General features: G+C 53.3%; 1 protein-coding gene across 9 annotated transcripts in view; it reads right to left on the bottom strand.

Moving 5' to 3' along the window:
- Nucleotides 1–24452, bottom strand: part of CTIF (cap binding complex dependent translation initiation factor) — a 138988-nt gene that overhangs the window by 88150 nt on the left and 26386 nt on the right. For 6 of the 9 annotated variants that reach the window (XM_066988826.1, XM_066988827.1, XM_066988828.1 and 3 more), the window contains 5 exons: nt 21649–21861; nt 17725–17808; nt 5545–5667; nt 924–997; nt 86–190 (listed from right to left, as the gene is read on the bottom strand). In XM_066988826.1, the coding sequence (XP_066844927.1) occupies nt 86–190; nt 924–997; nt 5545–5667; nt 17725–17808; nt 21649–21828 (566 nt within the window). In that variant the 5' untranslated portion in view covers nt 21829–21861. Of the gene's footprint in view, nt 1–85; nt 191–923; nt 998–5544; nt 5668–17724; nt 17809–21648; nt 21862–24452 lie in introns of those variants that run through there. The other 3 variants (XM_066988830.1, XM_066988825.1, XM_066988832.1) reach the window with 3 other exon arrangements.

Raw genomic sequence — 24452 nt, 5'->3', positions numbered from 1 at the left:
CCGCTGCAAAGGAGAGGTTACACATCTCGATGCAGAGCATCACATCACTTATCTTGGGATAAATACGCGCACACACAGTACTCACCCTTCTCTGTCTATGTGAGGCAGCGGGTGTTTGGAGGTGTTTCGGAGCTTCCTGTGAAACTGCGTGAAATCTAGTTTTTCAGGCTGCAGATCCCACGTTGCACCGCTAGGAGAGGAAAACCAAGGAGAGAGAAAGAAAATGAGTGCCCTACTAACTAAACACAACCTCGCTGACGAGCAGATGGCTCGCACAAGCCTGCAGATGAGGAACTCTGGTACTTTGGAGGCACCGCTCGCTGCTGCAGAGCATGCTGCCGCAGGCCTCCGACCTTCATACTGCTGCGTTACGCTAAACCCATAGTTTTGATGTAGACTTATGACGCATCATGACGCAGCACACACCTTGCTAGCTGCACTTGCTTTTTATAGCAAGGGGGTATTGCAGCAGATGCTGGTCCGGTCCATGCAGTGCAGACGCTCTCTCTGCTCTAGGGGCCTGGAGCAAGTCCCAGGTGGGAACGCAACTCCCGCAGTGCTTCAGGCACGGCACGCAAAGGCATACAACCAGACAGAAAGCGTGTTTCACTGCTCAAGCTGGGCAGCACACTTGCTTTCCCCATGCTGAAGCAGCAGCTCTTCTCAGCAGCTGCAGAGCAAGGCCTGCAGTCTCACCAGTGCAGCTCTGAGATGCCCGCAAATAATCCTATCAGTACCTTTTTCAGATGTTTGGGCTGCACACCTCTCCTAAGCAGACACGATGCTTTGAGTAGGTAGTTTGTGCTTAGCGCCACGGACTAAATGGTGAGGAGGAGCGACGTGGGGCCAGCGCCCAGCTGGGCACCCCCAGGACGGGCACACGCACAAACCCCCCCTCTCAGAGCGCTTTCAGGTCAGCTTACCTGAAGGAGTCGAAGGTGTTGGCAGCCCAGATGTCGGTGCCCAGCATGTCGAGGGAGCCCTCCTTGTTGCCATTCTAGGAAGGAGGGAGAGGCGGTTACTTGGCAGAAGGTGCCCAGCCCTGCCCAGCCTGTCCCGTGCCAGCCAGGAGGTGGCACAGCCCCGTGCCCAGCCTTGCCACCTCCACGCCAGCCCAACGCAGCCCCCTCGCTCCCCACAAGAGCACCCTTTGAAGGCAGGGAGAGACACACGGTTTCGGCCTTTGGGACACAAAGCTGCGGATGACACAGAGCAGACAACGCGTTGGTTGATGTTGGCCCCATACTTCTATCCCCCGTCCACAGTCAGCCTCGGCACAAGACCTCCAAGACCCACCGAGACCCAGCGGGCAGGTTGGCGTGCTGGCCACAAAGATGCTCAGCATCGCAGGAATCCAGGCTGCTTGAGCTGGGAAGGGACCTCTAAGGACATCTGGTCCAACCAAGGTCAATAAGGGCCACCTAAAGCCAGTTAGTTGCCCACGGCCACGTCCAGATGGCTCTTTAATATCTCCAGGGGTTGTCACCAACAAGCACACTGAGAGCCAACCATGAGCGATGCACGAGGCAGAGCTGCCCAAGGACCCTCCAAGCACCTCTGGATTTCACCACGGTGGTGACTGCTTCTTCAGGGAGTCACGGTGACACGACCTGGCCTTGCTCTGTCAAAGCCTCATGGTAAGACATAATCCTGTGCTGAAACTCCTGCCGGCAGTGAGGACTGCAGCTGCCTGTGTCCCCAAAACCTGGCGTTTCAGAGGGGAGGGCACACGGTGCATGCAGGCTGTAGGTGTTAGAGGCTGGGAGGAATTGCTAGGAAGCTGCTACACAAACCATCAGAAAGCGTGGTGCTGAGCTTGCAGGAACATTTTTTTTTATCCCCCCCGAGAAGCAAAAGCCTTACAGTATAATCAGACGGGAATTATGAGAAGCCTCCAATAAACCACAAAGTGCCTTTAATTTTGCAGTGCAGCTGCTTTTTGCAAAAAGAGCAACTCGGAGGAACAGCATCCAAAGCAGAGACCCCAGACTGCTTCTCGTCCTTCACAGCCCCTTTACGCACACCAGCCTCCACGTACCCTCCCCACAAGCAGCGGGCTGCCCTTGCTGAAGTATTCCAGCCCAAAAGGTCCAGCTCTGGCTAAAGCAGTGCTGGAGAACGCGGCTCCCAAACGCTCCCCATCCTACGATTCCCAGGGGACGCCGCACAACTGGACTCTGCCAAAGCAATTCCAGGCTGCTTTTGGCCTCAGCACAGGCACAAGAAGCAGGTTTGTCTCCTCATACCCATAACACCCTCATAACAAGGGCCCGTCAGGTACTGAGAGCATCTTCAAAGCGTCCAGCCGCCACAAGCACGAGTGATTATAAGCACTACCCTGCTGTCGTATTTCTGGTGGCTCTCCTCAAGGCTGCTGTTTCCAATGGGCAAACTATATTTACCACGACCACACACATAAAATCACGATAAGCTGTCATGCAGACAACAATTATCATCAAAGATCAGTATGAAAAAATATTTCTTCTGCCCACACACAGCTTTCCCGAGGAACTGCTGTTTCCAAATATTAATAATAACCGAGACAGTGGAAAACCATAAAAATCTGAATGCTTCTCAGTGAAGTCCCAGACCCCAGTTTGCCATGAAGTAAGGTGCCTTTTCCCAGCAAGGACACACGTTGTCAGTGCACGCCACAGGCAGATTACAGAGCCATTCCCAGCACAACAAACAATTTAGATGACAGATACTCAAACAGGCACATTGCTCCCTTTTTTTGTTGTCTCCTTTAAGAGGTGTATGGATTATGATTTTGACCTCCGGCGATCTGCAGGTCAACACGTCTGCACAGAAATAAACTACGAGTAAAGTATAAAACTCCCACAGACAATTATGGAAGCAGAGATTTTATTTTAAGCAAACATAAGCAAAAATTCTGTCACCAGGGAGAGAAATTAATTCTCTAAATACTTAAAGGCATTGTCACGCAGCATAATGAAAACAGAGATGTCCACATCTTTATAGCATCTTTAGTCTTTATTCCTCCTTTGGTCTTCACCCAAAGAAGAAATACCTCTTCCTGCAGACAGATTCATTTCTCCTCCCATTTCTGCAGACACTGGATATTTTAAGTACCTGTTAATGAATGACCTACCATAGGATGTCCTAGGAGTTCACTATTGTGGCTCAGGGAAAAAGCGTGAGAGTGTGTAACCAGTTGCAATGAGGATGAGATAAATCAGCCACAATTTCAAACAGCCAAAAGCTAGGATAACACGGGAACGTGTTCCTAATGCAACAGGCTGCGTCATAAAACTGTTGCCAAAATCCATCTCGGCGCCCCTTCTTGAGCCCCGAGACAAAGCAGTTAGCAATGAGCCTCCGGAGCTCTGCCTCAAACCTGTCTGGAGGTGGCTGGCCCAGCCCCGATTCCCAGCAGCTGGTGGGAACGCTCCCTGCGGAGTGGTGCAGGAGGTCAGACGGGTGCAAGCTTTCGGGCAGTGGCTGGATGCTCCCACCCTAACCGGGCTGCAGCTCCTGGCCCTGCCGCACCACGTCCCCGTCACCTCCGGGAGACGCTCCAGGTGTCGGCCTGACTCCACGGGGACGGCGCCGGGGCCGAACGATAACGCGGTTTGCCATTAAGTCGTGAAGTCACCGCGGTCGTTTGGAGACAAACGCCCTTGCCACCCACGAGGACCGCCTTCATCCCGAAGGAACAAAGCCCAGGCGAGCTGCCGAGGGAGTGAGCAGCGCCTCAGGCAGGCAGGGCATTTGCTAGCCAGCTCCCAGCCTGGCGCTGGGACTCTACAGTCAGGCTTTAAAAAGGCCAATTCTCAAGTCCAGGGGAAAAAAAAAAGTATTTAAGAAAAGAAGGTACTTGCTGTCAGTTCCCCCAGGACTGCAATTATAACAGTGAGCAGTTTTAACTTGAAGCTCCCCGTGACCCAACCCTCAGCTTTAGATAATAATTTTCACTGCGAAGGGGTTAGGACTGATAAAAATTAATTAAGCCACTAGGAATGATGACTGGGAGAGACGGTGGTGAGAACATTACAAGTGCTCAGAGGCATCCCAGCTTCGGTAAGGCAGCTCCTACCCCCAGGATGGTCTAAACACGTTTTCACAGCCTGCGTCCTGCAGACCCGTGAGCATGCCCAGGTGCCTAAAACCTTCACCCCTCACATCCCACCCCCTGGGAGTGCACACACACGCAGGGACGGAGCATGCCACCAGCCCCGTGGACTCCGACTGTTCATTTACGCATGCAACTTCAGCAAATTCCCCGCAAAGTCGGCACAGAAATGTGTGCGGCAGCCTTTCAAAAGCCAGCTCAGTGCAACACCGGTTTCTCTCGCCACTCCTCATTACCACTCTCCAGCAAACCACGGCAAACACAGAACCTTGCTCATCACCCCACGATTGCAACAGCAACTCCTCACCATGCTCTGCATTGATGTGGAACAGCACCAAGCGGTCGGCTGAGTCTCAGCGCTGTCCGTGGTATGTATTCAGGGATTATCCTGTGTCATGCTACTTTTAAGAAGGATTTTGAAGTTGTACAGATTCCCCCATGTCTCCTCCTTTTCAGCTGCCTACAACCCGTGAATGCATTTGGTAAAAAACAGAGAAGAGCCCATAGATACTGAGCTGCCCATAGATACTGAGCTGTCTGAAAAGGCTCTGCTTGAAGGCTTTTTGTTGAAAAGCACCAGCTTATCAAAACTGACAAAGATACAGACATTTTAAGCAAGTCAGTGCTATCCCTGGTCAAAGACACAGGGGTACGTCAAGCCTCATTCCCCCCTCAAAGGTCCATGGTTTTCCAGCAACAACCCACTTCTGCAGGTCAGGGAGGCTGTGCCTTCCTCCGTCCCAGCGCTGATCTCCGCAGCACCACTCACGATTTCAGACTGCTTTCTCAAGCTCTCCAGGATGCTTGAGATGGATGGACGGACCAGGAACACTAGCCCAAACCTCCCAAGCCTGTCCTCCACTTCTGGTACAACCAGTGTTTGTGTGTGCAGAAGTAGGTCCCTGCTTGGATTTCAAGCAGGGAATGGCCCTAAAACCAAATCAAAAAGCAAATTCCCCATGGATTTTGCATGGCTGGAAGGTAACTCCCCTTCTAGCCCTGCTGACGGCTCTCACGGAAAGCAGCTGGACTCGAGGTCATCATTTGTCACTGCCCACGTGGCATTCAGCCATATACCAACTTCTAAAGAAGACTCACCAAAAAAAAAATAATTACTGGCATCTCTTCATTTCCCTGAATAAAAGCCCTCCAAGATTTCAAGTGAAAAAAGCACGATTCCTCTGCACTGCGCCAGCTGGCTCGAGACCCCTTTCCCAACAGCAAGGCTCTCACCACGCTTGGACATCCCTGGGGGCTGAAGGACAGGCAGCTACACCCCTCAGCAGCCAGGCTGTGCGTGAAGCAGGTCGGTCTGGCAGGCACGCTGCCCCACGGCCGGGCACTCGCACCCTACACGTAGGCACACACACAAGCCAGGCCATCGGCAGGACGCCGGCGACGAACGGCAAGCACAGGACGCGGTTGGCTCTCACCGTGGCCACCAGGAGTACCTTGGTCGGTTGCCTGAACTGGCTGCTTCTGCCGCGGCTGCCAGACCTGGATCCAGACCCACGTCTGGAGCCCGACCCCGGCCGGGATCCTGCGCTCCCACCGCTGCTGTGATCCCACTCTTCCTGGAAACAACAAACAGCCGGCTTTAGTTTAGGGCAACCCTGTCGTGCACCCACAAAAAACACCGAGCTGGCAGAGCTCGAGCCCCCAGGCCACGTGGAGAACCATGCCCATGCCTAATGGCCCTATTTTGGGGGTTTCTTTGAGCCCTTTAAAGTATCTGGACGAAATTTGCTCATACTTACACCTTGCAAAGAGATGGCATTGTGGGAAGCTGAAATAGTGATAAGATTTGGCTCTAGTGCCCTAGTTATCTAGAGTACGCATGGGGAAAAATAATACTTACCTCCTATAGCTTCATGATGATTAGTTATGCATATTCAGCAATGCTACATCCTCTAAAACTGCTTATATATCCTTAATCCCCTCACAACCCAAATCAACTCCTCAATTTGCATCCTTTCAATACTTAAAGGGTTCCTTAAAAAGGATGGAGGGGGACTCTTTACTGGGGGGACTGGTTTTAAACTGAAAGAAGGGAGATTTAGATTGGATGTTAGGAGGAAATTCTTCACTCAGAGGGAGGTGAGGCCCTGGCACAGGCTGCCCAGAGAGGCTGTGGCTGCCCCATCCCTGGCAGTGCCCAAGGCCAGGCTGGATGGGGCCTTGGCCAACCTGATCTAGTGGGAGGCGTCCCTGCCTATGGCTGGGGGTTGGAACTAGATGATCTTTGAGGTCCCTTCCACCCCAAGCCATTCTATTATGATTCTATGATTTTTTCCCTCTGCTCAGCCCGCAGCCGGAGTCCAGCTATCCATACACCCGAAAATACTTGGCGCTCACCAGCCTGATGTCACCTGAAAACACTTAACCAAGTAACTCTTTTTGCCAGTTAAGGGCTTGCCACGTCAAGGGCCTCACGTTCTCCTTTCCTCTCACCGCACTTGTCCTGCTGTCAAACACGGGCGGGTTTCTTGTTCAGTCAGCAACCCCCCGGGGCAAACTGAGTCACCCCGAAACCGGAATGACTGTCCCAACCAGCCAGGCTTCCCCAAACAACGCAGAGGTGCTCGGGGAGAAAGGGCTTTTTGTGTCAGGGTAATTGCTCCTACCGACGTCCTCAGAGGCTTGCAAAAGACTTTTGAAGTGACCTGCGATGATTAAAACACCCGAAATCACAGAGCAAGCAACGTTCGAGCCTTCGGCTTTGAAAACGTGGGAAATGAGAGGGGCAGTCTGTGTTCCCCGTGTGAGAGCCGGCGTTTGGTTCTCAGACACACGCTGGGGTTACGTGAGTGCTGGCACTGCCACCACTACGGCAAGGACAGGGGCACCCTGGCCTTCAGGAGGCAGCAGGACCCACTGCAGCGTAGGACATGGATTTCTCTCTGTAAGTCTGGGTCGCTGATCCCGGAGGATTGACCCAAGGTGAGGGACGGGAGGCAAAATGCACCCCGTTTCTGCACTGCCCCACTGCACCTTCTCCAGCCTTGAACACAGCAAGTCCCCAGCAAGCTCAAACATCTTCTGGTTGCCGCAGCCTACAAGCAGTGCCAACTCTGAAAGACGGGGAGGTCAGCTCGTTTTCAGGCTGCATATAGATGAAAATTGAGAAATTGTGGTTATTCCCACAAAACGTTGCCCTAACGGCAGAAAGCACCTTTCCTCCCCAACGCAATTTGGCAACCCAAATATCCCGACGGCTGAGAAACACCGAGTGACACGAAGCTAAGGGAGTTGTTAAATTGGCATGGAGGTGGGAAAAAAATAATAAAAATCAGCGTGAACTGAGAGACACGGGGAGGTGGCCACTTTGGGCAGCCCTGGGAATGAGCAAGCCTTGCAGGCATCCTGAGAAGTGAGAATAATTCGAATTTGAAACAGGAAAAATACATGCACCGACTGAAAAGGCGTCTGGGAGAGATGACTCCTCACCACCCAGCAGTTCAAAGGCTTAGCTACCAGTTTACTGCATCCTACATACTGAGCATCTTGTTCATCTACATCTGAAAAACGTCTGTGCCAAATGCTGCCATGGGAGCGAGCCAGCATATGCACCCTTCGCTTTAAAGGAAATGTTGAAAATAAGCACTGCCATTTGGTTGTATTTACCCAACTTTTGGTCATGGTTGCCTGCAGATGACCTGAAGCTAGACAAATGCCAGAAATGTGGCTGGCCACAATAAAACCCCAGTGAGAAACTGGGAGATTGGTGCCACTGTGCACTGACGTCTGAAGGCACCAGACAAACCCGCAGAAATGTAATGAAGCATTTGGGTAAAACCATGGATATTGCTCTTACTGAATGAGTTTGTCTCCTGGCTCTAACCCATGGCCTGGGGCCCTTCCCTGTTCACAATTCCCCATCCTCTGTGCTTTCTGCCCTCCTTTATCCGTCCCTCTTAATATTTACATTTAAAAATAAACTATTTTAAAATAAAATCTGCAACCCCTGGGAAATTTCAAGAACTTTTGCTGAAGACAGTCTGATCGAGTGCAGCCTAAATACGTCATGCTCAAACTCACCGGCACAGCCAAGATCAGGATTTTACCTGACTTTCTGACTAATTGCCCAAGCTGAACAGCTCTCCGCTGCTACCAAAGCAAAAGCTCCCCCACCAGCACCTCTCCTGGGCATTTCCAGCAGCTTTGTGTTCTCCAATAAAGTCTCGTGCTCTCTGCAGTCCTCTCTGCAGACCTTTCTGTGCGAGCAGCGAAGCTCGCGCCGAGCCTCACAGGTGATGCTGGAGGAGCACGCAGGTAAATCTTCCCTTAAAAACCCACCATGGAGCAGCAAAAACCCTCCACCAGCATCGCCAGGCACAGAAAAACCCTCCTGCTGCGTGGCGAGACGCCGCGGTGTCACCCTCCAGCCAGCGGCACGGCCACTGACCTGTGTCCCATGCATTTTTGTTAAACTAACACAGCAAGGTGCACGAATAAATCTGCCTGATAAAAACCTCAAGAAATTGCTGTAACGGCACAGAGCTCCCTCCCTTGTCTTTGCCACCTGCCAATCCAATTCTCCCAAATCCAGCCCCATTACTCCTTGCTACGCATCCCCAGAAGACCAAGACTCTCCTCGTCTCTTCCCACACCCCAGAGGCCCCTGAGCTCTTGCTCCCAGCTCTTCCCCGGACCCCAGCTACCTTTCTAGGTCCACACTCACCGCCAGGAGAGGGGACCTCTGCACCAAGCTCTGGGGCCTGGAGGCAAACATCGCCCCTCCAGAGCGCGATTCCCAGCGGCTGCTCTCATCCATGTAAATCCCTCTGGCCAAGCTCTGCACCCCCTTGGGAACGGCGAGGCTTCTGCACATCAGCGCTGCCAGACACCCTCCTTCGGAAACTAGCTGTCAAATCTAACATTTACATTTTAATTAGCAATAATCATATGTTTCACTTACACTGCAATTTTCACCTTTGCAGCTCTTTGAGGCATGAACTAATTAATCCCGATCCCTCTGCCAGCTCAAGACTTATATCTTTCTGGTGCTTCAGTGCGAGTTTGAAAATCTCATTTGCAGGAAAAAAAAAAAAAAGGATAGCTTTCCCTGATGAGCAGGCAATAAATGGAAATGCAGAAACCGCCCACGTGGAGATAAGGACGGGCAAAGTTCACTCTGCTGGCAATGCCACGAGCTGTAAGTGGCCTGAAGACAACGGTGCATTCCTGGAGGGATTCCTGGTCCAATTTACACAAAATCCCCCAAATTTGATGCACAACACTCTCAGGCTCAGGTAGGCCAGAGGAAAGGGACTTTTTGTGACACAAGAGCCTCAAGTTCCAGGTCTGAGATGCCACCCAGCAGTTGGGCAGAATTTTGTCACTGGCCTCCAAGTGTTTCAGGCAACATCTCCCTGCTCTTCTAGACCTGTTCTGGAACATCCGTTCCAATTTTTCTACAGGAAAAAGAAATATTTATAATAGAAATAACGGTTTTAATAATTTTAAACACAACTTTTAAGAAAAAAAGCTATAAAATATACTGCAAATCTTTTAGTTGGAACGAATTTCCAGCTTCTTTATTCTCAATGTATTGCATAAAGCTATAAAACAAATAACAAACAAAAAAGAACAGAAATTTCACCCTTATGAAAATACCATGCAGAAAAAACAACCACATACAAAAGAACAAGTAGATATACCAACAGAGGTAAGGAAACAATCCAGCTTCCAAGGAATTTGTGCCTTGAGGCGGAGTGTCTCTCGACTGCTTGATGTCTGATTAGGGGGTGCTGGGGGTAGCGGCCACAGAGCCAGACTCCTGCCCTCTGCTATGCGAGTCCTCTGCAGAACACCTGAGCTGGGAGAACCAAAGACCTAAACAGAGACCTCAGCACAGGCACTTTGGGAGCTCAGCCCCCCAAATCCAGGCTCCTAAGCACACCGCAGCTGCTGCCTCTCCCCCAGGAAGCCTTATGCTGGTGAAAAAACAGCGTCCTCTGCTTCATCAGGGTGCCTGCAACCAACAGAGCTTTGAGAAGAAGCTGAGCCACGGGGCCGAGGTGAGGGACACAGCAGCACCTGTGTTTTGGAGCTCTACCAGTTTCTGGCGGAGCATTTTGAGATGCTGCAAGGATGGGTGAAGGACAGCAGAGAACAACCCCCTGCAGGGACCGGTGCCCACACCTCCGACCACCTCTGTGCCTGCAGGTACCCAGGGACGGGAAGTGTCACATCGCGCACTCAACCTCAAACATCTGTTTTTTGAAGCGGGTTAAAGCTGGTGCATAACTGAAACAAAAATCCAGCAGAAAAAACAGCCCCAGATCTGGGCAGCCTCCAACAGAGATGCTGATGGGTGCCTGCACCAGGATCACTTGTGCCAGCACAAGAAGGTGTCCAAGCATCAGAAAATAGCATTTTGCTTTGCAAGTCTCTAGCATATGATGATGAGCCATGGGGACAGATCCAGCCAGTGCTCAGTACTGCAGCTCTGGTACTGTGTGCTTCTCCATCAGCCACTCTGGCTCTGTCCCCTCATCCCCCAGGTATGTGCCCACCTTCCCTGGTCCTCCCCAGCTGTGTTACCTGCTCACTGCTTTGTTGAGGGCACAGCAAGACACTTGGCACAACTCTGGACAGCATCACGAGATGTGTTAGCCAAAGATGTGCTAGATGGATCCTACTGGACAAAATGTCCAGCATACAACTTAACAAAACCATCTTACGATGGGTGAGCAATTGGCTGACGGGCAGGGCTCAAAGGGTTGTGGTTAATGGGGCCACATCTGGCTGGCGGACGGTCACTGGTAGGGTCCCTCAAGGCTCCATTTTAGGGCCAGTCCTCTTCAATGTCTTTATAAATGATTTGGATGTAGGACTAGAAGGTGTTTTGAGCAAATTTGCCGACGACACCAAACTCGGACGAGTTGTGGACTCGGATGAGTGTGGAAAGGCCTTGCAGAGAGATCTGGACAGATTGGAGAGCTGGGCAATCACCAACCACATGAAGTTTAACAAAGGCAAGTGCGGGGTCCTGCACCTGGGACGGGGCAACCCTGGCTATACGTACAGACTGGGCGATGAGACGCTGGGGAGCAGCCCCGCAGAGAGGGATCTGGGGGTTGTGGTTGACAGCAAGTTGAATATGAGCCAGCAGTGTGCCCTGGCGGCCAGGAGGGCCGACCATATCCTGGGGTGCATCAAGCACGGCATCGCTAGTTGGTTGAGGGAGGTGACTGTCCCGCTCTGCTCTGCGCTGGTGCGGCCTCACCTCGAGTACTGTGTGCAGTTCTGGGCACCACAGTACAAAAAGGATGTAAAACTGTTGGAGAGTGTCCAGAGGAGGGCGACGAAGATGGTGAAGGGCCTAGAGGGGAAGACATATGAGGAGCGGCTGAGGGCACTGGGCCTGTTCAGCCTGGAGAAGAGGAGGCTGAGGGGGGACCTCATCGCGGTCTACAGCTTCCTCGCGAGGGGGAGTGGAGAGGCAGGTGACCTATTCATTGTAAACACCAGTGATAGGACCCGCGGGAATGGTGTTAAACTGAGGCAGGGGAAGTTTAGGCTGGACATCAGGAAGAGGTTCTTCACCGAGAGGGTGGTCGCACACTGGAACAGGCTCCCCAGTGAAGTAGTCACTGCACCAAGCCTCTCGGAGTTTAAGAAGCGTTTGGACTGTGCACTTAGTCACATGGTCTGAACTTTTGGGCAGACCTGTGTGGTGCCAGGAGTTGGACTTGATGATCCTTATGGGTCCCTTCCAACTCGGGATATTCTATGATCCTATGATTCTATGGCTTGTTTACCTGCACGGATGAAAAGGAGATGGAGCACTGGAAGCACTCAGGATGGCACCGAGCACTTCGTGAGGCCACAGAAACCCAGCAGCAAGCCCTGAGCCTTGCAGGAAACAGCTCCCACCATCCCTTCCCTGTGCAGAGGGCACAGACCTGCACAGCACAAGCACCAGGGGAAAGCTGGCTGTCCTCTCCTCCCGCTCTGCCCATTCGGCACAAACGGTGGCTCAAGGTGATGAGACGTTCTCTGACCCAAGCCACCGATGACACCAGACCTTGACAATGCCTTCCTCCATGCTCTGTAAGCAGCACCGGTTCTTCTAAAGCTGGCAGCAAAGGTGAGAAGCATTTCACTCACAGCCCTTCCGACGCCCAAGGTGGGCACCGAGGAGCAGCCCTAAAGCTACGTGCATCCCACAGACTCCCCTGCTCCTAAATCCTTCCAGTCTGAGACGGCAGCCTAACAGCACGAGTTGCTTCAGAACTTCTCTACATAATTCTACGTTCAGAAGGGCAGAAGATTAGCACTGAGGTGGAAATCCCGTTTCATTTACCACGAGCCAAGGACAGCACGGTGTAGGCAAACAGACACAGCCCCTTAGTCCCCTCCTGGTGTGAGCTGTGCTCATTGCAGCCCCCTCTGCAATTAACCCCATTTTGCAGAGCACATCTAGCCCGGCCCCAGCCTGCAGGGGGATGCTGATGTCCTGAACTGAACAACACCGTGGGCCAGATGCTGAACCTTGGGGGTTTCTGGCTTACTCTCCTCCCTTCTTTCTCCACACACCACTGATGCACTGCCATGACACAGATGTTCTGGACAATGAATATCACCCTTAAAACAGCCATTGAGCTCGTACAGCTGAAAAGCGGAACCAATCTGCCAGGCGAAACACCATAAAATATAGGAAGTGACAGAGCAAAGGTCCATCTAGCCTTGTATCTTGTGCCCACCAGCAGTCAGCTGCAGATGGGAATGGAAAGCGCAGGGACCCAAAGGTCACAGTGACCTCTCCCTCCCATACATTCTGGGTGTATTCATGTCCCAGATGAACATGGATGTTGCAAAACCTGGAGAGCACGGAGAGCATAAATCAAACAATACACGGCTGTTCCTTTTTAGAGGATGCTGCTGACTCACAAGGCGGATCCCAAACACAAGTCCCAGAGAAAGCTACACCTGTACATCAGCTAAACGATTTAATTCCTTTCCCAGCAGCCCTCCTCTCGGACCAGAACCAAGCAGGGCTGTGCTCACTGTACGGAGGGAGTGTCACAGCAGTCACAGACAGAAAGCCATTACGAGACGGGTTTTCTCAGGGCTGCTCTTTGATCATGCGCTGGTCACCTCACTTGGAGATTTAATTTATTTTTCTGCGAGGCAGGGCTACAACAACCTGTTTTTCACTGGCACAGACCCAAAGTCACTCCCTGCCTTTCGCTTTCTCTTCCTCTGTTGGAAGTGAGACAAAGACAACTGCTGTGTCTGTCTGCAGCCGCTCGTCCCAGCTGCTCCTCAGTAGGGCAGCCACAACCAAATCCAGTGGGAAAGCCAAGCCAAAGGCCAAAAACACACCAGAAAATCAAATGTTGGTCCTCACTCTACCTGAGGATGACCGGCATGGAATAGCTAGCCACAATACCAGTCTCCTACCTGCCAAAACTAGGTGACAACATGCACATTTTACTGCCCGTAATACGCAGCATTTGGCACCCTAACAGCCTTTCTAGCCGTGACTTCATGTGGTTGGAAGCCAAGTGCTCATCACCGGAGAGGGCTTTGAGGTTCAGGTGAGCCACACAGAGTGACCTACGGGTTTTAAGGGGATCTCCTCCGATCCCACCCCAGCACAGCAGCCAGACACCTCCCCGTGTGCAGGCAGGTGAGATGTCCTCTGCCTCCAGCCTGAGCTCACACAGCATGAGGCCTGTCCCGGGAGGCCACCAGCACAGCACTCAGCAGCTGAGTCACGGAGACGAGGTCTCACAGGAGATTAGCTTTGATCTCGTGGAGGTGTGCGAACTTCTCAAGCTTTTATTATTAGCAAGGCTTGGGTGCAGATATCTGCAGCCAACAACACAGGCTTCTGCTCGGTGACGACGCGGGACAGGCACCGCGGGGAGGGATGGGCCTTGCCAGGAAGGGGTTTCGGCCTTCCCTCTCCCTCCGCCCGGAAAAGTAGGATAAACCCTCATAAGCTCTGTTTTTTGTTAGTGCCCTTTCCATTTTTGGAGCCTGGGATGGAGCTGCTGCCAGGCCTTTCACGTCCGACAGCCCCGCTGGATCCCTCAACGCATACCGTACCGGCAGCCTCTCGCTTGATGAATTGCTCTCAGAAATGTATCAACGTTTTTCCTACTTGCCCCACAAGGGGAATGCAAATAGAGTATTTATATAAAATCTTCCCACTAGGTCTTTTTAGGAAAAAAAAAAAAATCCCAAACGTGAAAAGATTTGAAATGCTTCCATTACCTAAGCCTCCCTCGCTTATAGGGGCAACGCGGAGTGCAGACAGGATCCAACGCACACCGAAGGAGTGGTTCTCACCCCACAGGCTGAAGGACCTCTGGGGGGATCCCCCAGCCCCCAGATGCAGCACGGCTTAGTGTTCACAGCAGGGAACGAGGAGAATTAGGGATGAGCACAATGTAATTATGAGACTGGGCTTTTCTCAGCGTGCCAAGAGTTCCTAAAATGTATGCCACGAGGTCCTGCGTGAGCACATGTTCCACAGTGTGATCCTTTCCTCCTCATAGACTGCCCAGAGAACAAAAAGGACCTGAATTAATGGTTTCAGGGGAAATTTTTGCCATTTCTAAGCAACCGCAGGGTGCTGGCCTAGGGGCACTGACCCTGATAGTCTCACAGCTGCTAACAGCAGCTGTCTCAGCGAGGAGTGTGAGAACAGGACACGTGTGTGGTGGTCTTTCCCAGAGATATCAGAGAACCTCAGGGAAAAAAAAATAAATTAGGAATATCCTGGACTGCAGGTTGCATTAGGACACCTTACTATTACCCTTAAACAGGCACATTGCCCACAGAGTGCTCTCAGCCCCTTGTGAACCCACTTGTACAACATCCCGTGGATGCTTATAGACACACACACACAATAAATATGTACAAATGTTTATATAAATACACAGCACACCCATACACTGTTGGGGGAGGGAGGAATCTCCCTTTCATTTGCCTTAACATCGCTAGATACTAGAGACAGCAGCTTCAAAGGCACCAGGTACTTAGGATGCGGAGGGGGATTCCAGGCATCGGCTCCCCTTTAACCTTCGGGAAGCCAATTACTTTTGAAAATACGGATCTGGATACCCCGCCTTAGCTGAAAGGGAACAAGCTGCTGAATACATTTCCAGGACTAACCTGGATTTCTAAACAAATGTCCTTTCCAATCGCCAGGGTAGAACAGCGCGAGGTACGTCGCGGTCACCGACACATAACACACATTTTCCAGAGTAGCTGAAGCCTCCAGGAATCTCACATCCAAGTATTTTTCAACTAAAACTGGAGCCTATTGCACAACGTGCAATACAAAAATCCCAGCTGGAAATAAAATATGAAAATCGAGAATTCTATTTTCCAAGAAAAACTCTCAAAATCCATAAAAAATAGCAATGAAAAAAAGGTAACAACATCCCTCGGGAAATAATTAGCAAGCTTTTTTCCCTGGCAGGTTGGAAGAGTGAGTGATAATTTACATGCTAGACAAACACCTTATTAAGGTGGTTTTTTTTCCTCTCCAACGTTTAAAGCTACCAGTGAGAAATGCACAGCCAGAAAGAGTAATAAACTGAACTGAATTCTCACCAGCAGTGTTTCGCTTGTATATCACTAACAGAAAGAGAAATATTGCCTGGACGGAAGAACAATAGCTTGCAGCTCCTCTTTGGTGCCAAGGAAAATTTGTTACTCGCTGTTAAAGGAAGCCCATCATGGAGGGAGATAATTATTAGCTCTGCTGCAGGCTGGGAGAGAGCCCAAACGCCAGGAAAACAGATCAGGAAGCACAGCTTGGGCATATGCGGATGTTATTTGTATATACAAAACAAGCTCTGCGTCGGAGTGGATCAAAAGGGTTTAATGCCCAGGGGAAAAAAATAAAAATAAAAACAGAGGAGAGAACAAAAGGGAGCAAGGCAGAGGGCAGATGAAGGATGCCCCACTCGTGCCGGCGGAGCGATGCAGCGCACGGGGAGCCCCGCCGGCTCGGGATGCCATCCTCTGATGTTCCTCACGGGGGAAAAACCCAGCCCTGCTGGCATCCCCAGCAGCCCCAGGAGGCTTGGAGGCGGCGGCGAGCCTCCCACCTGAATCCCAAGCAGCCAGCCGTGATGCCACGCGGCGGTGATAGCAGGGAGGGAGCCTCGCCGAGGCTCTGCCGCGGCGCGTTTCGGCAATCAAAGCTGCAAGAAGTCGAATCCCCCATCACGTCTGCCAGCTTCAGAGGCTCGGCTGAAGCGGCGTCTGCGTGCAGCATGCACCTTCCCTTGCAGTGAGGTCTTCCTGTCTTGTCTTTGGTACGTGCAGATGTTTGTAGGCAGTAGGATGGCAAGCGGGGCAAGAGCACCGAAGTCTCTCCAAAATGAGATTTCAGATGGGATGAGCTACCTTGCCCTTCCCTTCCTCCTGCCTGCCAGCTCTCCCTGCCCTCTCTCTGCTCTCGTCTTCCTCACCCTCAATGGAAAGGGATTTTTTAGCTTTGTCCCAGTCCCTTGGTGCTTCCCCTGCTGTGGGAAAGGGAACCCAAGAGCCCCAAGGCCAGAGCCCCATCCTGCAGCTGACGCTTCTGGAGGATCACCCCTAAAATATAAGGATATATTTAGGAGCTGAGAAGGTTGGCCTTATCTCACGGGGTTTTGCACTCCTTGCTTGTTTCATGTAGATTAAATTCCTGGTTGATACACTTCACTGAGGTACATATGATCGCCAAAACCAACTCACACCCACCCAGCTTCCACTAGGGCTACCAACGCCAACACAACGCGGGCTCTCAGGATTTGGGGGTTTGCTCCTTTTCCCACCTCACCCTCCCAGCGACGCGATCCTCTTCCCTACACCACCACCCCTGCGTGCAGTGAACGTCCCAGCAGACACATAACCAAGGAACACAGCTCCACAGCACTCCCTTATCTCAGCAACATCCCTGCTTCCAGCTCAGCCTTCCTGCTCTACGCAGCTCCTGCATACAGGTGTGATGAGGAGCTCTTCAGAAACAGACGGCACATCCCACTTTCTTTTCTTTATTAACAGAGAAACACGTTTTTGGATGGAGCATCCATCAGCACACTGGGAGGCTGCTCATCTCCCGTGGCTTCTGCAGGAGTGGGCTTTTGGAAGGAGACCCGAGGGATGAAGTCTCTCACTGCACACCTACGTCCACCTGCAGCTCCCGAAGGGCAAGAAGCCGAGTGCTCCCCTGGGATGTGTCGGGGAGAAGCCCGCTCCCTGTGCCCCAGGCAGTGCTCCTGGCTGGGAGATGGGTCAGCAGCTCGATACACGCTCCTCTGGTCCCCAGCACCCAAAACCTGGAGCAGCTTTCTACCAGAGCTTGCGGGGGCATTGATAAACAGAGGCTGGGTGGCACACAACCACACACACACACACACACGGGGGTGCACGAAAGCCAAAGGGTGAATGTGCAACCACGTCCCAGCCACAGCATCCCAAAATGCTGCTCCTGAAGTGTGCGAAAGCAGACTCTCCACGCTTGGTTTCCACCAAGCCCACTGTCCTCTAAGCCCTCCCAGAGGAGGAACCACCACAATGCTGAGCTGGCAGCACGGGCAGGCTCAGTGCCCCCCCGGGGAGACACAGTAGAAGAGAGGCAATGCCCGGGGAGGAAGAGCTAAACACAGCCCTACCTGATTGTGTTCGTGAGACGACGAGCCCTTCCCTCTGGATGGGGAACAGCTGCCATCAAGCTGCTCACTACAATCCGCCGTCCACTGTAAAAGGGATAGAAAGGCATTGTGTAAAATAATAGCCGGGCAGGGGAAACTGCTGTGTCAGCCCACAGCACGCAGCAAACACCGTCCGGGCCAAGGGCATCACCGCACGCCTGTGGGTAAGCGTGTTTTCAGGAGGGACTGTTGGCAAAGGGCGGCGTGACTCGTGCCCCTGGCAGCCCCAGCCTTCCCTCCGCGGCACCATCTCTTTTTCCAGAGAAACAGGGCTCCCTTTCACAGCGAGGGATGATCTCAAAAGCTTTGGCTGGGAAACGCTCCACCCGCGGATGGCAAACGGGGGAAAGATTCGTGAACAATTGCAGGAAACTCCCGGAGAAGCTGTTGCCACCGAAAGCTGTGAGAGCCATCCCCGCGCACCAGCTGCGGTGCCGCAGGCAGCCGAAGGGCGCTCTGCAAGAAAAACACCCCCTGCTTTTCCCTGCAGGCTCCAAACCCCGGTGGCCTGGGGCCAGCACAGCCTGCCCACCTCAGCTGCACCTTTACAGAGGATGAGGGGGATCAAAAAAGGCGATGTTTTTATTTTTAAATGAGACGGAAAACAGCGCTGCAGGTTCAGCCAAAACATTGCGCCACAGCTGCAGCAATGCATCATTTCAATTTGGGGCCATTTGACACCCACTCCACAAGGAAAAAGACACCTAAAATCATTTTGATCTTCCTGCCACAGCTGAGACCAAACCTTTTTGACCATTCCCATTTCTGAGGTCTTTCATCCTGGGACTGTACCACGTGTGTGGCCTCATCCGATGGAAAATAATATAAAAAAATGGGTTCCATCCAAACAGCAGAAACAGCAACCAACCGAGAGCTTCCTGGCAGGCACGGATGAAGCCACGGAATAGGATGAGGAGTCAAAAAGCCACATAAAGTGATCCCCGTGTTGGAAGGGCCGTGCCAGGCCCTCGGCAGGCTGTTACAACCCACCTCTGCCTCGCACTGCCTCTCTCAGGGGCTGCTCCCCCGACGTGCAGCCCCTGTTGGCACGTCGGAGCCTCCCGCAGGGCTCTCTGGGCACAGGGAGCAGCTATTTGGGATGCGGCACCCGATGCGTCCCCTCTCCGGCACGAGGAAGCATTACTGCAGCCACAAGGAAGCGCTCCGGAGAGATTGAGGAACTTGCCCCAAGTTAAAGATTAAGTCGCCGGCAGAGCCTTGCAGTTAAAACAATTTTCTTGGTCTCAGTCCAGCGCCTCAGCCATAAAGCCATCCTTTCTCCTCTGGCTCTCACTGAAAGGGAGGCTGCTGCCTTCAGTCGGGCTGGAAAACCAACGCAGCCCACGCTGGCTCCATCGCAGTTACTCCAGCAAGGGGCAGGATACGTGCCTGTTTATGGCTTGCTCTGATAAGGAGCAATCAGGAAGAGAAAAACAGAAATAAACGATTCCAGATCACTTCTTACACAGATCTGGGCTATTGGGCAGGTGGGAAAGCAAACGCCTTTTGGAGACAACAGGTAATTCCTTCTTAGTCCATCCCTGAAAGCACGGCTCGATAAAAGCAGGTGATACATCTAGAACCTCTGCCTCACTTCTTGTCCCATGCGCAGCCCTGAGTAATGTGAAATACTGCATTTCCCTGGAGAGTCACACAGAAATCCCATTTCCACGTAGGGACCCACAGTCTGAGGTACAACCGCATCTAGCTGCTTAACTTGAGATGCCTTTAAAAGCAGCATAATTCAAAGATTCGGTGTTCAAGTCTTCTGTTACTATTTTTCTTTTAAAACAAAATCTGATTACCTTTCAAGGCAGTATCCCTAGAATTGACATTAAAAAAAAAAAAAGTAGCTTCTTTCATGCAGGCAGGCCATGGAGAAAAGTCAAAGCCCCATTTCCCACAAACACAAGATGGATTTGGTTGTGGCAGCCAGGGGTCCACATCTTAACGTAAAAACTGTAAATGGGCCCTCAGGAGAATTAGCAGCTTTTGTCCCGAGGACGCAGCGGGGGACGCAGGCTCCAGGACAGAGGTTTGGGCAGACCAAACCCCATTTACCAGCCACGCTCCCATCTCACGCTCAGTCCGGGTGATAGCTTTTAAGTGAGTTCCCGATTTCATTTACTTTTTGCTTTACAGGAAAGGGCAAATCAGGATGAGAGTTTTCCTGCTGCTCAGAGTTAAGCCTCTTCTGAATTGCAAAGTGGTTATAAAACTTTGACTATTAATTTGTTTCTAATTCAATAGTGTTTCTCAACTTGACACGTTAAATAAAGCAGCACTTGCCCGTTTGACCTGATGCCCCTCCAAAGCATCACTTCAAAGGCAGCCATTTTCCAGCCTGGGGTTACAAAAAAACACACCACTGAAGTGCTCGGGATCACTCGATTTTTAAATGTATTTTTCCCCACTTGTAATGTCTTTGATCGTCAATTCGCAGAGGACCTCTCTTCAGCAAAACCTGTTCTTTAGGAGGTTCCTTTTGCTGGTGATTTCTTCAAGCCAATACGTAATATAATGCAGAAATCACATCCCAGAGCAAGCCCGGCTTGGGAAGAGGTGCCCTGGCCCCCCTGCAGCCGTGGGGCAGAGGGAATCCCGTCAGCCACACGATGCCGGTGACTGAGAATTGCTGCCCAGTCTTGGGGCAAAGGGCAGGGACTGCACCCTCCCGCAGGACCCGGCACCCCACCCATGATTAAACACCTCCAGTCCCTTCTGGAAAGCCCTGGCAAGGCTCAGCGGGAATTGCTCTGTTAGTGAAGTGCCCCAAGGAGGGAGCGCCTATCCTGGCTTCAAGCACGTCGTTCTTACCCGGTCCCCAGGCGCAGCACGCACATGGTTTATAGCCTGCACCCGTTATTCTGCCACCCTGCAGGGCAGGAGAGCAGCGTGCCCACCATCCCACAGCACGGACCCAGGCTCACTGCAGCCTCACGAACCCAAGGGCACGGAGCAGAGCCCCCCAGCCCCCTGCACGAGCCCCGTGCCATTTGGCCATCCCATCTCCAGCAGCGCTGGCTCCATGACACAGAGGATTTCCCTTGGGACAACAACATCAGTTCAGGAGGTTTAATTTCTCCTCCTGTTGGAGCTAAAAAGCCAATTTTTAAGGTTTAATTTCTCCTCCTGTTGGAGCTAAAAAGCCGATTTTTAAAGTCGTTTCTTTTTTGCTCCTAGTGACACCACCAAACCTCATCTCCCTTATGCGATCGCTCTCGTTGCTGAGTATTTGCACCCCCTGTAGCAGGGCAGTTTGCTTCTCTGACACAGCGCCCACAAAGCAAGCAAACAGGTTCTTGCACCAATTAAAACGTGTAGCAGCGTGACACGCTGTTAGGGGGCACGTGGGGCTTTTGATTGCCTTTAGCACCTCTGTCTCTTCACTAACATCCCCATGCACATGGAGAGAAGCAGCACGGGCACACAGGGATGTGGGAGCGCTTCTCAATGTTTGGATCCCCCCCCTGCTGGGTCTCTGCAGCTCTTCCTAAAGCTGGCGGGATTTTTTGGGTGAAGCGGGGTGTTGTTTGGGTCAGACTCCACTTGCATGCGTCCGCTCCCAAGGGACAGCGTGGAGGTGCCACCCCAACAGCACCCACCGCCTCCAGACACGTGCACCCCGCAAGCCCCCGCGTGCAGGGCGGCCTCTCCCCAGCCTCCTTCGCTTGACACAGGAACCCCGGAGAAGCCAAAAAACCTCAAGGCAGACCCCAAGCCCACTTCATGACAAACACAAAACGCAGAGCCGGGGAGTCCTCGCAGCTGGCTGAAGCAGAAAGCTGCCCCAAATCCGCCGTTTCACTGCGTTTCTGCGCTAGGAGAGCTGCTTTGGCATCGCCCAGCCCCGCAGCCCCCCCTCAGCCCGCGCTCCCCACCCACCTGCGAGACATTGGACTGCGTCTTCTCGCTCTCCCCGTCCCCCTCCGTCTTGTCGGCCAGCAGCCCCTGCACCTGGTACTCCAGCACGTAGCTGTCGATGAAGCGCTCCAGCTCCTCGATCTCCTGCGAGCGGCTGCTCCCCGCCTCCGAGGAGGCCGACGCCACCGACGAGTTTTCCATCACTGCAGCTGGGACAGCGGGAACGGAGGGGGCCTGGGGAGGAAAGAGGGTGGAAATTGAGTCCTCGGCCACCTGCTGAGCTGTGCCTGCCTCTCCCACCGGCACAGACGCCCCCTTCTTCCTTCACGAGCGTTTTTCTCCCACCGGCTCCGAGGGACTCCCTTTGCAATCCTGCACGGGGAGGTACACGGTGCAGCCTCCCAGAGCCACCACGTGCAGCGGGACACACGGACACCAGCACACCTGCTCCAGCACCCCGGCTCACCCTGCACGGGCACATTCAGAGGCTCAGCGCGTCCACGAGCAAGACGCCCATCTTGTGATCCCGCACCTAAGGGCCGCGACAACGTTGGCCTATCCTCAACAACCAAAGCTGCAGAAAACCTCTATAAACACGCCCGAGAAATTAACAAAGCTTAATTTAGAAGCTGGCTGCGCTGGAAGGGGGAGGATGACGAGCTTCGGGTTGTGGCCGGGGAGGTGAAGCTGCAAGGCTTCTCTAGGACCGCGGCGCTGAGCGAGGTGCTGAGTCAGCAGCGCGCCTGCAAGCGGTCCAGCGAGGAGGTTTGGACGTGGAGGTGAAGCGGCGATCACACCAGAACCTATTTTTAAAGCCTCCGCTTGTTAAAAATGCATTAGGAAAGGGGAAAACATCCTGCAGAGCACCATGGCGCGCTCTGCATCAGCCGGCTGGCTGGCAGCCCCGCAGGATGCCGTGCCCCGCGCAGGGACCGCATCGCCCCGGGGATGCTCTGGCTCCACAGGGGGCACCGGGACCCCGGGGGCTTGTACCTGCAGGAGTGGCTGATGCCAGGGGACCAGCAGGTAGCCCAGCCAGGAAGCACGCCTTCAGAGCGGCAGCCGCCGTGCGGATCACCACGTGCTCTCTGTGCAGATCTTAAACGCGTTCTTACGGGCTAGAGTCAGAACACGAACAAAGGAGGAAAAGGCTGTGCAAACACAAGCAGAGGCAGGTACCGAATTAAACCACCGGCTCTCAGGGCTTGGTTCAGCTACCTAACTGTCCCGACGGCCACCCGTCCCCCCAGTTCCTGCTCCAGGAGCACAGCCCTCTCCTAAAAGCGTGCATGCAGACTACTGCTAGCACAATAAGAAGCCATCACCCAGGGGCTTACGTTACAAACCCTACTGGGAGAGTAGGATAGTCTCGTTCGGGGCACAGATCACCAAGGAATTAGGAGCTGTGCTGCAAAACACAACCCCCTGCATTCCCAGCAACAACCCCTGCCACTCTCCAAAGCCAACACACGCGAACGGATGCACCCCCGCGTACTTGTACGCCCCTGCAGGAGATGCCAGGGACTGAGCTCAAACCCCTTTTACCTCCTCTGATCCACAGAGGAAATTAAAAACTTCAGCACAAGGTCCCGCAGCTGTCCCTGTGAGTGAGGACGTTTGAAGGGCGTGCATCTACTGAAGGGAAGCCGCTGAAACCTCACACGTAGCATCACCGGTACGGGCAGCTCCGAGGGCATTCGGGCGGATCCTCCTGTGGTCACCACGTGTGCCTGCCCAGTGCATCCCTGCCAGAATACCGATCTCCTTGGAAAGCCTGCCAGCTTTGCTTTCTGACAACGGGCCACCTCCTTCACGTCACCGAGACGCCACCTCCCCTGGCGCAGAGCGGGGCGGCTGCTGGACAAGCCGCGCCGCCAGCAGGGCCAGAAATGAAAGGCACGGAGGGGTCCTGCCGTGGTCTCCCTGAAACAGGAACTGCACCAGGACACCTCTGCCCCGATGACAGCGGCCACGGACGCTTCCTCAAGAGAGACCAGGGTTCACACGACTCCCAGAGCACAGGAGGGAGCCAGGAGCCGCCGCTCACGCATCCAGCGGGTGATGCCGACCCCACAGCCCTCCCTCTGCCTCTTCCCTGGGGTCTGAAGCAGGATGGAGCAAGCAGCCCACCAGACAGTCAAACACCGCCTTCCTCCCCAAGCCGCCGTGCCCCTCTTCCATCGCACGACCAACAGAGGAGCTTCCAGCCCACGCACACGACCGTGCAAGGAGGCTACTGCACAACACCGAATCACCGCTTGCACAACGAACCCGACGCTCCCACGAAACACTGGATTTTGTGCATGCACACTCGCGTGGAGGACCCGCACGGCTGCAGGACGAACCCACGGCGGGTTCCCCAAGAGGTCCCCCCCCCCGGCACTGACCCCGGCGGGAGCTGCTGGGGCTGCAAGCAGCGTCTCGTGCAGCCGCAGGCTCCTCGTTAATCACACGGCAGCTCCGCATCGCCCAGCCTCCGGGGAGCCTTGGCAAATTAAAAACGGAAGCGGCACGGGGAGGGTTGGCAATCACTGGAGATCGCTGGCTACAGCTGCGAAATAAACATGACGAAGCCTGGGCGCAAATCTCCTGTAATGGCAAACGTGTTTATCTCCCCCAGACACCCCAGGAGCAGGCTCCGGGCATCCTGGCTGGCAGGCGGTCAAACGCCAGCAAAAGCCCCAGGGGAACATAGCCCCGGTTTCCCTGACCCAGGAAGGCAGGTGGCCACGATGAAGGACCGTCAGAGAAGGGCCATCGAAACTAAGTATTTTGCACATAACGCGGAAACTGAGGAACTCGCTGCACGGCGTGGCCGGGGGGCT

Source organism: Anser cygnoides, chromosome Z, assembly GCF_040182565.1.
Source record: "Anser cygnoides isolate HZ-2024a breed goose chromosome Z, Taihu_goose_T2T_genome, whole genome shotgun sequence".
Taxonomy (NCBI): Eukaryota; Metazoa; Chordata; class Aves; order Anseriformes; family Anatidae; genus Anser; species Anser cygnoides.
The sequence above is the reverse complement of the archived record's forward strand: the minus strand, read 5'-3'. Positions and strand labels throughout refer to the sequence as shown.